Below are 14,162 nucleotides of genomic sequence, written 5' to 3'. Positions count from 1 at the left end.
GCTACCATCGTTCAACTATATGGTTTCCAACATGGCAAAAATCTGAACCAGCGATCCGGTATTGACGGTGGCGCCCCACTGTCAATGTCATCGACAGGACAGTCCAGTATTTTGGAACTATAACGAAAATTCATAGTAATTTGACAGATTTGCGTGGAGGTGGCGCCCTCACTGTATTTTTATGTCTATAAATTACATTCCGATTCATTCACAAACTATTTTGCACTTTTATGCACTCGGAAATTTTAATTTCTTCCTCAGCTTATCTTGCCTTTTCTATTGTATACTGGTTGATGGTTATTTCTTTCAGGTTTCTAGCTATAAATTATTGTTTTCTTTTCTGGTTTGAGTATAATTCAAGGTTAGCCGTAAAAACTGTTGTCATGGTTTGTTGAATCAATCTGGTACCTACTGCCCCAACCAAGGTCATTTGTTTCAGTTTAATTTTATTTCACCCCTCCTGAGCTGAAGTGATTGTGTTGTTAACATGACCGACAACGAAATAGATATTTTAAAAAATGAATTGGAACACGAAAAAACATGCAGGTGAGTGGTAGTGCAAAAGTATCCTCATTTTGTAAATATCAATTCAAAATAATTTCTTTGGTCTCCAATTTCTGTTAAAAAAATAAAAAACATCGAACCTTTCTTCTATTTCATTAATATGATCTACCCAATAGATTTTATTTAAATTAATCCATCAATTGCAAACGCCTACTAAATTATTTAGGCAATATTTGTAGTCGCGGGAAAGTGCTTCAGCCAGAAAGTAACTATTTTCTCGGGGTTGAATTTTGTACTTATAACCTAGCTTTCCGCCAGCGGCTCCGCACGCGTGAATTTTTTTCTGTTAATAATTGGGGTAAAAACTGTCCTATGTCCATTCCCGGGACTCAAACTAACGTTATGTAAAATTTCATCAAAATCGGTTCAGTGGTTTAGGCGTGAAAGCGACACAGACAGACATAGTTACTTTCGCATTTATAATATTAGTAGGGATTAAATAGCCGCTGTTTAATCGTCCCCATTTGTTTTAGCCTTTGAAGTTCAATAACTTCAAGTGCAGGTTTATTTATGTTATCTAGTTTATTTTTTACTGACCTTATAGTAAGTACTTACCTACGTCAGATTATTATTTTAACGGAAATTCATCAGAATATCCGTTCAAAAAAAATGATTTTTCCTTCATAACAGAGACTCCGCCGCATGGCAGAATGGTGAGCTGGAGAAACAGATCATGTCGATTCAAGAGGAGTTGCGCAAGAGCGACTACCCATGGGACGGCGACGACGACCTGGTTAGAGAGAACAACAAGCACAAGCAGGTGATGGAGTGCATCGAGTCTTTGAGGGACCAGCTGCCCATACTGCGCGAGAAGATCAAGAACGCCAAAGTCTGCGGGATAGGTAAAATACCCCAATGAGGGCTATCGTTTTAGCGCTCACCAGTTAGCGCCACTGTAGAGTAAGGTCCTGTCACTGGCTCTGGCTAGTAGCGAAGACAGTGGCACCAACGGTGAGCGCGAAAGTGGTAGGAGGACTATCGTATTTGCACTCATCAAGATGGCGCCACTGTAGAGTAAGGTCCTGTCAATCGCCAGGGGTGCCAACTGTTAAGTATAAAAACGATAGCCCTCATTCCGTAACCCGCATTTTTTTTACTTGGGTCTAGCATGATTATCGTTATTCCCTACCAGTCAATCACGGGTCAAGCAGAGAAGCTAAGGCGGCGCATAAATTGATATCTGAAACGGTTTTAATAAATAATAAATTCTGGGTAATTTTTATGCCCCGAAATGTATTGAACTGGTTACTTACTGGATCTGCAAGCAAGAACACCACCCAATTCATAAATCACAACCATTTTACTTTGATATCTGTGCTTAACTAACAGAATGTTACAAACTTCGTGGGAATCGAACCCCCGAATTTTGAGCTTTCAGAGCGTGGCATGAATGAAAATGACATGAAAATTTATTCCCCTGTCGTCCCTGAAATCATCGCCATAATTTATCAACCACCAAATTCAACAGTGCCACTTAGGGCCGTGGTACGTGAGCGAAGGTCGAGCGTTCCATGTCCGAATCAATGAATCCTAATAATGCAATGTTATTCGAGTTTACAGTTGCATTGAATTGATTTTGAGTTAAAATTGGAATTCAAGGGCATTTTTTGTTTCAGATTGCAAATTAAAACACGACGATCTGAATATCAACTTGGATATTTTAACTCCTGTGAGTATTGCATAAACATCCATAAGAGTATCGTACTTTTATAAATGTTTATCGATTCTTAGACTCGTGATATCCTCTTTGAAATGTGGTTAATTTAATTTCAGGCGGAGTTACTTCGCACAGTCAAGAGATTCGAGAGATTGAAGACTGATCTGATCAGTACACTCCGCAGTAAGGAATGGCGCCTAGATTCAGAGTCTAAGGTCAGTTTCAGCGTAGACTAGCCTAGAAAAATATATCATATCCGGTTAGAAGGACCAAACTGTAAACCATGCTCTTTTATATTTAACCATGCTGTTGTTACTAAATATATTTTAGGATATTGATGTATATGCTATGATGTTATGCACTGTATAGAAAGATTTCTCAACGAGCAGTCACTCGTTAATATAACTGCGCATGTCGATCAATTCACTGAATGTGAATTTTTGATGTTTGCAGTTGTTTGTGAGGGTGAACGACCAGCGCACGTATCTCCAGAATGAGCTGCTGATATGCCAGAACAACATCTTGCGTTTGCAGAAGAACGGACCTTATTGGCAGTGAGTATAGTACCATAAGCCGTTGACTATCTTACCCTGAAGTATACCTACATGGAGAAATTTAGATTACAAATTTCGTAAGTCCATATTTCAACCAGGATTTTTTTTATGCATAACAAGGCAGGTATTTGACCACATCTGCACCTGATGTTAAGTGGGATGCAGTCTAGGATGGCACATATTATCTGCCCTGTAATTGCCTATTCACTCTCGCCTTGAAAAGACAGAAGCAGGCAACGAATTCCAGTCCCTAGCTGTTCGCATTATAAAAGAGTCATCGAAACGCTTAGTGCGAGCTGGTGGAATGTCAACATAGGGATGGTACACTAACCTGCGTCTGGTTCCCGATGATGGAAGGCTGGCTGGCTCTTATTTATCATCTAAAACTTCTGCAAAATTTTATTCGTTTGTTTTTATGTAATAATCCGATTCATTCACCTCGGAGCAGAAATTTATAAGCTCACTAGCCTTTACTAGATACTTCATTCCAGGAACGTTCCGCGAAAGAGCGACGAGCGAGTGCTGGACCCAAAGCGAGGACCTATAAAGAAGATGTTTTCTGAGCGTCTCCCGCCCATTCCCACGCAATGACGTCGTCCGCTGTAACACCGATGTTTAGTTCACTTGATATTAGGCGTAGGCGGTAGTGGTTGTAATGATGGTACTAGCCGTCAGGTCTGTGTTCAACTTATTATATCCCAACCTAAAGTAATTTGGAAAGACACTTTATCAGCCAACGTAAGTTAGAATATTCATATACATAGTCAAGGAGCGTGAGACATTTCTGTGTCCATCAATGTGCGTCATAAAGGTTATTACATTATTTCTTCCTCTGTGATAAGGAATACATTTATTATTCTTCTCTATCACCGTCTAGCACCCTAGAACATACATTAATTAACGAACAAACAGTAAAAAATCTTAAAATAGTTGAATCAATTTGTATCTGGTTCGAAGGACCAACAGAAGGGTACTGAGGTATGTAAACAATTATCCCACTAGTACTAAGGTTAACATGTTTTAATGTTTTAATTAAATAAAGTAACATCACTGTTAGTAAAATGAATTAGAATAATATTATAGTAACATTTAATCCTTCCTGTAGATTAGACAAGATGTTTACACCAGATTATTTGCTATATCACTTGAATTTTGTGGCGGTTATATCGAGAAGTAACTTTGGATCCCCCTAAAACTACTAACATACAGCCGGCATAAGGCGCTGCGCATTTATCGCGTCCTTTATATTGCCCTGCGAATCATGTCGGCTGTGTGCTATAGGCTTAATAGTGTTGTTATAGAAAATACAAACAGAATTGTAATTTAAATTGTTAATAATATTAGATGTTTAATATAAATANAGGCCTTTGTCCAGCAGTGGACGTCATTTGGCTGAAACAACAATTTTGTGTACCTACTGTAGTTGATAAACAAGCAGTCACGCATTATTAAACTCTACTCTTTCGAAATTCGCGGTTTGAGGTATTTTGATAATATACTCAACATCAAATAAACCGCACCTTCCGCGACGCGAACTTTAAAGATTTTCTTCCGACACAATCATGGTGCCCCAACAATATTGGTGTTATTTGAAAGCCCAATAAATATCCTTAAAGAAAAACACATTTAATTTCTTAATAAATGATTAACATGTACCATAAAAGTGACTTGAAAAAAGACCTCACTTTGGGCTCACCTCTGGGATCAACTAGACCAAATTGTATGGTTATAAAACCAAATAATGATCACACGTGTCCTTTTTAACAGATGGGTAGCGATTAATCCCAACTTAACAGTTTTATAGCCATAAAAGTTGGCTCAAGCGTAACTACCTATTTTTTGAAGAAGTGACTCTGGATCCTTCTAAAGACACATTTTTGGGGTAAACCCCTTTCCTATAATGAAATGAAGTTTAGAACTAGGCTTTCAAATGGTGCCAATATTGGTGGGAAGTGAGGATGCATACGTTTGAAAATGCTTGTCGCGGGAGGTGCGATTTATTTGACGTCGAGTGTAGTTCATTGAATTAACTTTGGTGTTTGCAGTTGTTTGTGAGGGTGAACGACCAACGCACGTACCTCCAGAATGAGCTGCTGATATGCCAGAACAACATCTTGCGTTTGCAGAAGAACGGACCTTATTGGCAGTGAGTAGAGTACCATAACCCGTAATTTTTAACGTCTCCAATTCATTGGCACTTCTTCTCCAGTTGCGCTCCGTTTTTCATTCCAGCTGAGGTGCAAATTCGGTATCGCGGTAAAGTTCACGCGCAAACCGCAAACAAAGACAAAACAACGGATTTAATCACTTTCAATTAAAAGTCCGAAAACCTTATTTTTTCACTAAAACGCAGCAAATGTTCGTAAAGACGTTTGAGAAAAAGTTGCTTTCTTTCAGCTTTTACACAAAGAAGCAGTTGCGTTTTGTTTTCGTTTGAACTAGCTGTCAAAGCGACACCGCGATACGAATTTGTGAATTTCGTTCGTCATCTACTTAGTCTCGTTGTAGTTGAAAATATTTAGCGCAGTCGGGGCTCTGAAGTATAACATGGAGAAATTGAGACAAATCGCATAAATCAAATTGTGTATTCATAAGTCCATATTTTAACCAGAATTTATCATCTAAAACTCCTGCAAGAATTTCATCCGTTGTTTTATGTAATAATCCGATTCATTCACCTCAGAGCAGAGATTTATAAGCTCACTAGCCTTTACTAGATACTTCATTCCAGGAACGTTCCGCGAAAGAACGACGAGCGAGTGCTGGACCCAAAGCGAGGACCTATAAAGAAGATGTTTTCTGAGCGTCTCCCGCCCATTCCCACGCAATGACGTCGTCTGCCGTAACATCGACGTTTAGTTCACTTTGATTTATATTAGGCGTAGGCGGTAGTGTTGGTTGTAGCCGATCGGTCTGTGTTCAACTTATTATATCCCATCGTAATTTGGAAAGACACTTTATCAGCCAACGTAAGTTAGAATATTCATAATACATGGTCAAGGAGCGTGGACATTTCTGTGTCCATCAATGTGAATAATAAAGGATATTATATTATTTCTCCCTCTTGTGATAAGGAATACATTTATTATTCTTCTCTATCACCATCAAGCACCCTAGAACATACATTAATTAACGAACAAACAGTAAAAAATCTTAAAATAGTTGAATCAATTTGTATCTGGTTCGAAGGACCAATAGAAGGGTACTGAGGTATGTAAACAAATATCCCACTAGTACTAAGGTTAACATGTTTTGATGTTTTAATAAAATGAAGTAACATCACTTCTTAGTAAAATGAATTAGAATAATATTATAGTAACATTTAATCCTTCCTGTAGATTAGACAAGATGTTTACACCAGATTATATGCTATATCACCTGAATTTTGTGGCGGTTATATCGAGAAGTAACTTTGAATCCCCCTAAAGCTACTAACATACAGCTGGCATAAGGCGCTGCGCATTTATCGCGTCCTTTATATTGCCCTACGAATCATGTCGGCTGTGTGCTATAGGCTTAATAGTGTTGTTATAGAAAATACAAACAGAATTGTAATTTAAATTGTTAATATATTAGATGTTTAATATAAATCNAACAAGCAGTCACGCATTATTAAACTCTACTCTTTCGAAATTCGCGGTTTGAGGTATTTTGATAATATACTCAACATCAAATAAACCGCACCTTCCGCGACGCGAACTTTAAAGATTTTCTTCCGACACAATCATGGTGCCCCAACAATATTGGTGTTATTTGAAAGCCCAATAAATATCCTTAAAGAAAAACACATTTAATTTCTTAATAAATGATTAACATGTACCATAAAAGTGACTTGAAAAAAGACCTCACTTTGGGCTCACCTCTGGGATCAACTAGACCAAATTGTATGGTTATAAAACCAAATAATGATCACACGTGTCCTTTTTAACAGATGGGTAGCGATTAATCCCAACTTAACAGTTTTATAGCCATAAAAGTTGGCTCAAGCGTAACTACCTATTTTTTGAAGAAGTGACTCTGGATCCTTCTAAAGACACATTTTTGGGGTAAACCCCTTTCCTATAATGAAATGAAGTTTAGAACTAGGCTTTCAAATGGTGCCAATATTGGTGGGAAGTGAGGATGCATACGTTTGAAAATGCTTGTCGCGGGAGGTGCGATTTATTTGACGTCGAGTGTAGTTCATTGAATTAACTTTGGTGTTTGCAGTTGTTTGTGAGGGTGAACGACCAACGCACGTACCTCCAGAATGAGCTGCTGATATGCCAGAACAACATCTTGCGTTTGCAGAAGAACGGACCTTATTGGCAGTGAGTAGAGTACCATAACCCGTAATTTTTAACGTCTCCAATTCATTGGCACTTCTTCTCCAGTTGCGCTCCGTTTTTCATTCCAGCTGAGGTGCAAATTCGGTATCGCGGTAAAGTTCACGCGCAAACCGCAAACAAAGACAAAACAACGGATTTAATCACTTTCAATTAAAAGTCCGAAAACCTTATTTTTTCACTAAAACGCAGCAAATGTTCGTAAAGACGTTTGAGAAAAAGTTGCTTTCTTTCAGCTTTTACACAAAGAAGCAGTTGCGTTTTGTTTTCGTTTGAACTAGCTGTCAAAGCGACACCGCGATACGAATTTGTGAATTTCGTTCGTCATCTACTTAGTCTCGTTGTAGTTGAAAATATTTAGCGCAGTCGGGGCTCTGAAGTATAACATGGAGAAATTGAGACAAATCGCATAAATCAAATTGTGTATTCATAAGTCCATATTTTAACCAGAATTTATCATCTAAAACTCCTGCAAGAATTTCATCCGTTGTTTTATGTAATAATCCGATTCATTCACCTCAGAGCAGAGATTTATAAGCTCACTAGCCTTTACTAGATACTTCATTCCAGGAACGTTCCGCGAAAGAACGACGAGCGAGTGCTGGACCCAAAGCGAGGACCTATAAAGAAGATGTTTTCTGAGCGTCTCCCGCCCATTCCCACGCAATGACGTCGTCTGCCGTAACATCGACGTTTAGTTCACTTTGATTTATATTAGGCGTAGGCGGTAGTGTTGGTTGTAGCCGATCGGTCTGTGTTCAACTTATTATATCCCATCGTAATTTGGAAAGACACTTTATCAGCCAACGTAAGTTAGAATATTCATAATACATGGTCAAGGAGCGTGGACATTTCTGTGTCCATCAATGTGAATAATAAAGGATATTATATTATTTCTCCCTCTTGTGATAAGGAATACATTTATTATTCTTCTCTATCACCATCAAGCACCCTAGAACATACATTAATTAACGAACAAACAGTAAAAAATCTTAAAATAGTTGAATCAATTTGTATCTGGTTCGAAGGACCAATAGAAGGGTACTGAGGTATGTAAACAAATATCCCACTAGTACTAAGGTTAACATGTTTTGATGTTTTAATAAAATGAAGTAACATCACTTCTTAGTAAAATGAATTAGAATAATATTATAGTAACATTTAATCCTTCCTGTAGATTAGACAAGATGTTTACACCAGATTATATGCTATATCACCTGAATTTTGTGGCGGTTATATCGAGAAGTAACTTTGAATCCCCCTAAAGCTACTAACATACAGCTGGCATAAGGCGCTGCGCATTTATCGCGTCCTTTATATTGCCCTACGAATCATGTCGGCTGTGTGCTATAGGCTTAATAGTGTTGTTATAGAAAATACAAACAGAATTGTAATTTAAATTGTTAATATATTAGATGTTTAATATAAATATATCATGTTTTATTATAAACCCAACCAACACATTTTCACATTACCTACTTCTTCATGATTAACTTATCGAAAAAAGGGGCGTGGCAAGAATAAAATCGGCAAAATAAATAATTACAAATATATTTTGTATTTACCGTCTAAGCATTTTAAGGTTCAAATTCCAGTGTTCTCGTCCGGCTGGGGGGCCGGCCGAAAGATGCGCTGAGATAGTCCCCCAGTTCGAGGTTCTCGAAAGCGAAAGGCTGCCGATATGCCGATGCTAGAAAAAAAAAGATAATAATGATAACTGAATACAAAATACTTCGGCCTCTGGTATGAATTCTCTGTAGTATGACTGACTACAGGGTGGAAACGATAAGTGATCTCACTCGATTATTTCTAAACTATACAAGATATCGAAAAATTGGTTACTGATCCTGAAAGTGCGTCATGAGCTCTTTCAAACGGTATCAATAATAGGTTACAGAATAAACTGGAACTATCTGAAAATTCAATGTTTCCAGCTTCCATACTAAATGTATGCCAACGCAAACTATTCGGTTTAGAAAAAAAGTATTTTAGAAACCTCGATATCATTTTTGAAGACCTATCCATAGATACCCCCACACGTATGTGATTGACGAAAAAAAAATTTTTGAGTTTCAGTTCTAAGTATGGGGAGCCCCCAATATTTATTATTATTTTTTATTTTTGCATCAAAATCTTAATGCGGTTCACAGAATACATCTACTTACCAAGTTTCAACAGTATAGCTCTTATAGTTTCGGGAAAAAATGGCTGTGGCATACGGACGGACAGACATACGGTTCCGTTTTTGCCATTTGGCTACGGAACCCTAAAAATTATAATGAGCTTGGCCTCTTGGCCACTTGGCCCCCTCGGGTTGGGGCCTATAGGATTTTGCCGCCATGTAGTTACGCCACTGCTAACAAAGCTGTGGACTCACGCGGCACGCAGTGGTGGCGGTCGAGGTGCAGGCGCAAGTGACGCGGGCAGGCGCACGCGTAGCCGCCTGCAACGTTCACGCACGCGTACTCGCAGCCCGACACTTCTTGCTCGCACTCGTTGATGTCTGACGACAAAACAGTTTTATAATATTTTAAACGATTATATTGCATTTTTACTATAAAATTATCACTTTACGGGATTTATTGCAACAATATCTATTTTAACGGTAAATAAAATATTTACCCTCCCGACGTTTCGGCTCGGTTGCACGAGTCATGGTCGCGGGTCATAGATATTGTTGCATAACAGTTTTTCTCACAGATCACAGAAACTGAAGGGAGATGTGACAAGGGGGCGTGGCCGGTGTCGCAGCAATATGCCCAAAAACAAAATTCATTGCTCGTGAAAGCAATGATGACAGCAGCGACGTCATAATGAAAACAGTTTTCATTGCTTGCTTAGTACTAAGATATTCGAATGTTGAGTACTGCGATACCCCAGTGGATAATGAGCATATATGTATATTGATTTATTTGTGTGTGTGAATTTCCAATGTGACACTGAGTTTCGAACTCAGCGCATTAGTTGACATCTCTCTATATCTCTATGGTTTTTCTGCTTACAATGCGGTATGGATTAGTGGAATGTACTCGTGCTAGGGCTTCTACTAAAACAAGCGTGGGCGTTCACGCACTGTTTTGTATCGAAAATTAATGAGTAGCGCACGGGTGCACGCCACGGGCGTACATTTCCATGACGGCGAGTTTCCAGGCGCACGCGGCTGGCACATGCACAAGTTTTAGCGGAGGCTCTAAGGACCTAATGGGTGTTCTTATTTTTTTATGGCATCTCTGGGATATTACGGCCACGTCCTAATGGGTCATTCTACTTTGTTTGTATGGTAATCTACGCAGACGAAATAGCGTGTATTGGGAGAAGCCAAAGTCCAGAAGTATGCTCCTAGGCTGAATGGTGATGACGCGAAAGAAGTAGCGGGTAATTTATTTTTTTTAAAGATTATTAGTAATTTGTTATTTCACAAATTACTAATACTCCCGTTAGTTACGATAACAAGTTCTTACCCAAGCAGCGCTGGCCCGGCCCGAGCGACGNGGTGTCGCAGCAATATGCCCAAAAACAGAATTCATTGCTCGTGAAAGCAATAATGACAGCAGCGACGTCATAATGAAAACAGTTTACATTGCTTGCGTAGTACTAAAGACAGTGGACAATGAGCACATATTTAGATTTTTTTTGTGTGTGTGTATTTCTAATGTGACATTGAGTTTCGAACTCAGCGTTGTTGGCATCTCTCTATGGTTTTTTTTATTTACAATGCGTTAGTGGATCATTAGGGCCTTCACTAAAACAGGCGTGGGCGCCCGCGCACTCGAAAATTAATATGAGTAGCGCACGGGTACGCCCGTACCCGCTTACCCATAACGGGTGCACGCCACGGGCGTATATTTTTATGGCGGCGGGTAGGCAGGTGAATGCCGCTGGCACCTGCACAAGTTTTAGCGGAGGTCCTAATGGGCGTTCTTCTTTTTTTTCTTATGGCGTCTCTAGGATTACGGCCTAATGGTTCATTCTACTTTGTTTGCATGGTAATCTACACAGACGAAATAGCGTATATTGGGAGAAGCCAAAGTCCAGATGTGTGCTGCTATATGCTGAATGGTGACGACACAGAAGGAGTAGCGATTAAATAAGTTACAAATACAACTACTTACCCAAGCAGCGCTGGCCCGGCCCGAGCGAGGAGAAGCCGAGCGGGCACGAGCAGCGGTTGACACCCGCAGTGTTCCGCACAGCTGGTCGCTTGACACTGGTTGTGCTCGACACTGAGCGATGTGTAGTCACACGAGCACTCACCCAAGCAGCGCTGGCCCGGCCCGAGCGAGGAGAAGCCGGGCGGGCACGAGCAGCGGTAGGCGCCCGCGGTATTCCCGCAAACTTGCGTAGAGTGACACTGGTTGTACTCGATACTGCACTCGTCTATGTCTGTAACGCAAATTCGTTTAGTTCATATTTATTTCATCAGGCACAAAAAAGACAACAACGGTGAAAACAAGAGTCGTATACGTTGATTAATTTTAAAATATGTAAGATTTACTTGTAAGCATATAAAGAAAGAATATTTACTAGGCGTGTGGTTTCGGCAGAGTAGAATAAAACCACTCCCACTCTTCCTGTGAGGTGCCCACTCCGTCAAAACTGCCTTCGCAACATTGCGCTGCTCAAACTGCTCATACAATACTTTTTGATACAGATACGCATGCAGCCAGCGCGAGTTTTAGCGTAGGCATTCAGAAACACATAATATGCGAAGATCAGACGTTCCTAACTGGTCTGGTCAACGTGGGGGCCAGATCCTTAACTTGCCTCTGAAAAATTAGAGAGGTTACCTGATAATGATAAGATCACTAACCGTCGCAGGTGTTGGTGGACCGATTATGACGGTAGCCAGGCTGGCACGGGCCGCGCTCGCTGAAGTCCAGATTGCTGGTCACGTTCACATCATATACGGAAGACGGTTTCGGTTCTGAAACAGGCAACTCTAAGGCTCAGTTGCACCACCTTATTTTAATAATAACCGTTGCTTTTTGTATGGAGTTTGACAGATTTTTGACGTTTTTTAAAGTAAAGATTAAGTTTAAGGCAAAGGACCATTCGAACCATCCAACTGAATACAGGAATATTATTGAAATATAANGAACAGTTGACCCTTTGCGCGAAGGTGAGCGAAGCGTGCCGCGGCAGCGGCCGCCGAGCGCTAGAATCACCTCTATTGTGACGTGCAGAGACGCGTGCGGCCCACGCGAATTTTAGCGTATCTACAGGATCTAAGGAACACATAATATGCGAACATCAGGCCTCTTCAATTCTACCCGCCTAGCCAGCGTGGGGAGTGTAGAATCCTTAGAGAGAGTCTTGCTTCTGCAGTGGAGACTAAACAAACTGATGATGTTGATGAGATCATTAACTGTCACAAGTATAGGTGGTCCGGTTGTGACGGTAGCGTAAACAAAACCCTATATTTTTCCTCCTGCAGTGGATACTGAATGACCTGATGATGGTGAGATCACTAACCGTCGCAGGTGTTGGTGGTCCGGTTGTGGCGGTACCCGGGCCGGCACGGGCCGCGCTCGCTGAAGTCCAGATTGCTGGTCACGTTCACATCGTAAACGGAAGATGGTTTCGGTTCTGAAACAGGCAACTCTAAGGCTCAGTTGCACCACCTTATTTTAACAATAACCGTTGCTTTTTGTATGGAGTTTGACAGATTTTTGACGTTTGTCAGCCTAAGTTAATAGTTTGGAAGGCAAAGGACCATTCGAACCATCCAACTGAATACAGGAATATTATTGAAATAAAATAATAAAACATTAACAAACCTGCTTTAATGTGAAATTCTTCTACATCTGGTGGTGGTGCCATAGCTTCCGGTTGCATTTCGTAAGTCGCTTCGGGCAAGTAAGGGTCCTAATACGTTAAAGAATTTCAGTCACAATATTACAATTTACAATCATCATTTAGGCTCAAGTAGAAAATTATTAGTATCCGAAATCATTTAATAAATCAAGACTATCTTACCGTCTCTGTCGTTTGTTCGCTGCTGCTAAAATATTCGACGTCTCGCTTTTCAGAGATAGGCTCACATTTTGGCAGATTGGGACATTTTCTTATCTGAAATTCAGAAGGTCCAATGAACTTTCTCCCAGGCCAAACTTGGGCTTAAGGTTAGGTTTGTATTAGTGGTCAAACTGTAGATTCTGGAACTTGCAGCGGTGGGTACGAGAGGAGAGATTAGTTCCGTACCTTATTGAATTTGACGACAATGTATTTACATTTCGATATATCGCTGTAACCCCCGTGTAGCCAGCTAGGTTAGTCCCAAAAACGTTATCCGAAGTTCAAATGTTTTTATATCTCTCACGTAGGAGATATGCCAGAGCGACAGTGACAGATAGAACCGAAACTACGTATAAACAGCGTTGAGGAGTAGCCCTGCAAGATTTACAGTTTAATGTTTTTTTTTATTTATTTATTTTCACCAACTTAAACTATCTTTACAGGTCAATAACCTAATGCGATAGAATAAATTATTTTGGTGTCGTCATCATCTTGTGTTGCCCTCTAAAATCTATCGAATAATCATCGTATATTGTAATATTGTCTTACTTGCACATTATCTCCATAGCAGGGCTGTGGGCCGCGGCATCGACGAGCGCGCGCCTGCGTGCCCGCGCCGCACGACGCGGAACACGCCGTCCAGCGAGACCATGGGCCCCAACGCGTTACTACTTCATCCTGGTGGATTATTATAACATACTATTGATGTAATGTATTTGGAATTATATTTTATTGCGATAAGATTCAAAACAAATGAGCGCCAAGGATTATAAAAATACCACATCCATCATCCTAAAATAATTTCTAATATATTTTAGTTGAAATGGAACACGAACCATTGTACCTATTCTTTGCAAATAAATACTTTGACTTTGACTTTGAAAGTTCAATACCACATAAATCATCCTGTTGAATTTACCTTATGGTCACTGTATTTTGAACTTCATTGAGATGTAATAAGGTTCAAAATAATTTGCATGAAGTAGATGCAACCAAGGTAACGATGTAGCACGCCATAGTCCCCAACGCGTGGCCTGAATGGTCCTA

At 40.0% G+C, this 14,162-nt stretch overlaps 2 protein-coding genes and 1 long non-coding RNA gene across 5 annotated transcripts in view; 2 read left to right on the top strand and 1 right to left on the bottom strand.

Moving 5' to 3' along the window:
- Positions 1-302: 302 nt before the first annotated feature.
- On the top strand, positions 303-5,848 carry LOC114355987 (uncharacterized). 3 transcript variants are annotated; one of them, XM_028309056.1, is made up of 6 exons: positions 303-546; positions 1,195-1,406; positions 2,181-2,233; positions 2,338-2,436; positions 4,821-4,921; positions 5,507-5,848. In XM_028309056.1, exons 1-6 carry the CDS (start codon positions 488-490, stop codon positions 5,604-5,606), a joined length of 624 nt encoding a protein of 207 aa, XP_028164857.1. In that variant the 5' UTR covers positions 303-487; the 3' UTR covers positions 5,607-5,848. The 3 variants fall into 3 exon arrangements, with proteins under 3 accessions (XP_028164857.1, XP_028164858.1, XP_028164856.1); XM_028309057.1 differs by lacking the exon at positions 4,821-4,921 and adding an exon at positions 2,675-2,775; XM_028309055.1 differs by lacking the exons at positions 4,821-4,921; positions 5,507-5,848 and adding exons at positions 2,675-2,775; positions 3,267-4,103.
- A 1,119-nt stretch (positions 5,849-6,967) lies between these two features.
- Positions 6,968-8,012, top strand: LOC114356001 (uncharacterized). The gene is made up of 2 exons (XR_003656150.1): positions 6,968-7,085; positions 7,671-8,012. It is a non-coding gene; the product is annotated as an uncharacterized LOC114356001 (long non-coding RNA).
- A 623-nt stretch (positions 8,013-8,635) lies between these two features.
- The window catches only part of LOC114355969 (hemicentin-1), a 51,061-nt gene continuing 45,534 nt past the window's right edge, over positions 8,636-14,162 (bottom strand). The window contains exons 41-47 of the mRNA XM_028309037.1: positions 13,665-13,793; positions 13,077-13,169; positions 12,878-12,965; positions 12,573-12,686; positions 11,355-11,483; positions 9,465-9,603; positions 8,636-8,789 (exon numbers count right to left, since the gene is read on the bottom strand). Of these exons, the coding sequence (XP_028164838.1) occupies positions 8,678-8,789; positions 9,465-9,603; positions 11,355-11,483; positions 12,573-12,686; positions 12,878-12,965; positions 13,077-13,169; positions 13,665-13,793 (804 nt within the window). The 3' untranslated portion in view covers positions 8,636-8,677. The remainder of the gene's footprint in view (positions 8,790-9,464; positions 9,604-11,354; positions 11,484-12,572; positions 12,687-12,877; positions 12,966-13,076; positions 13,170-13,664; positions 13,794-14,162) is intronic.

The sequence above is a fragment of the Ostrinia furnacalis genome, unplaced genomic scaffold (assembly GCF_004193835.3).
Source record: "Ostrinia furnacalis isolate ACB-3 unplaced genomic scaffold, ASM419383v2 OfSCF2600, whole genome shotgun sequence".
Taxonomy (NCBI): domain Eukaryota; kingdom Metazoa; phylum Arthropoda; class Insecta; order Lepidoptera; family Crambidae; genus Ostrinia; species Ostrinia furnacalis.
The sequence above is the reverse complement of the archived record's forward strand: the minus strand, read 5'-3'. Positions and strand labels throughout refer to the sequence as shown.

What these genes read in the sequence shown, in the direction of transcription:
- LOC114355987 (XM_028309056.1), top strand. Translation starts at nt 488, where the DNA reads ATGACCGACAACGAAATAGATATTTTAAAAAATGAATTGGAACACGAA. An exon ending in CGCCAAAGTCTGCGGGATAG is followed by an intron (nt 1,407 to 2,180) that starts GTAAAATACCCC and finishes TTTTTGTTTCAG; the next exon opens with ATTGCAAATTAAAACACGAC. An exon ending in AAGAACGGACCTTATTGGCA is followed by an intron (nt 4,922 to 5,506) that starts GTGAGTAGAGTA and finishes ACTTCATTCCAG; the next exon opens with GAACGTTCCGCGAAAGAACG.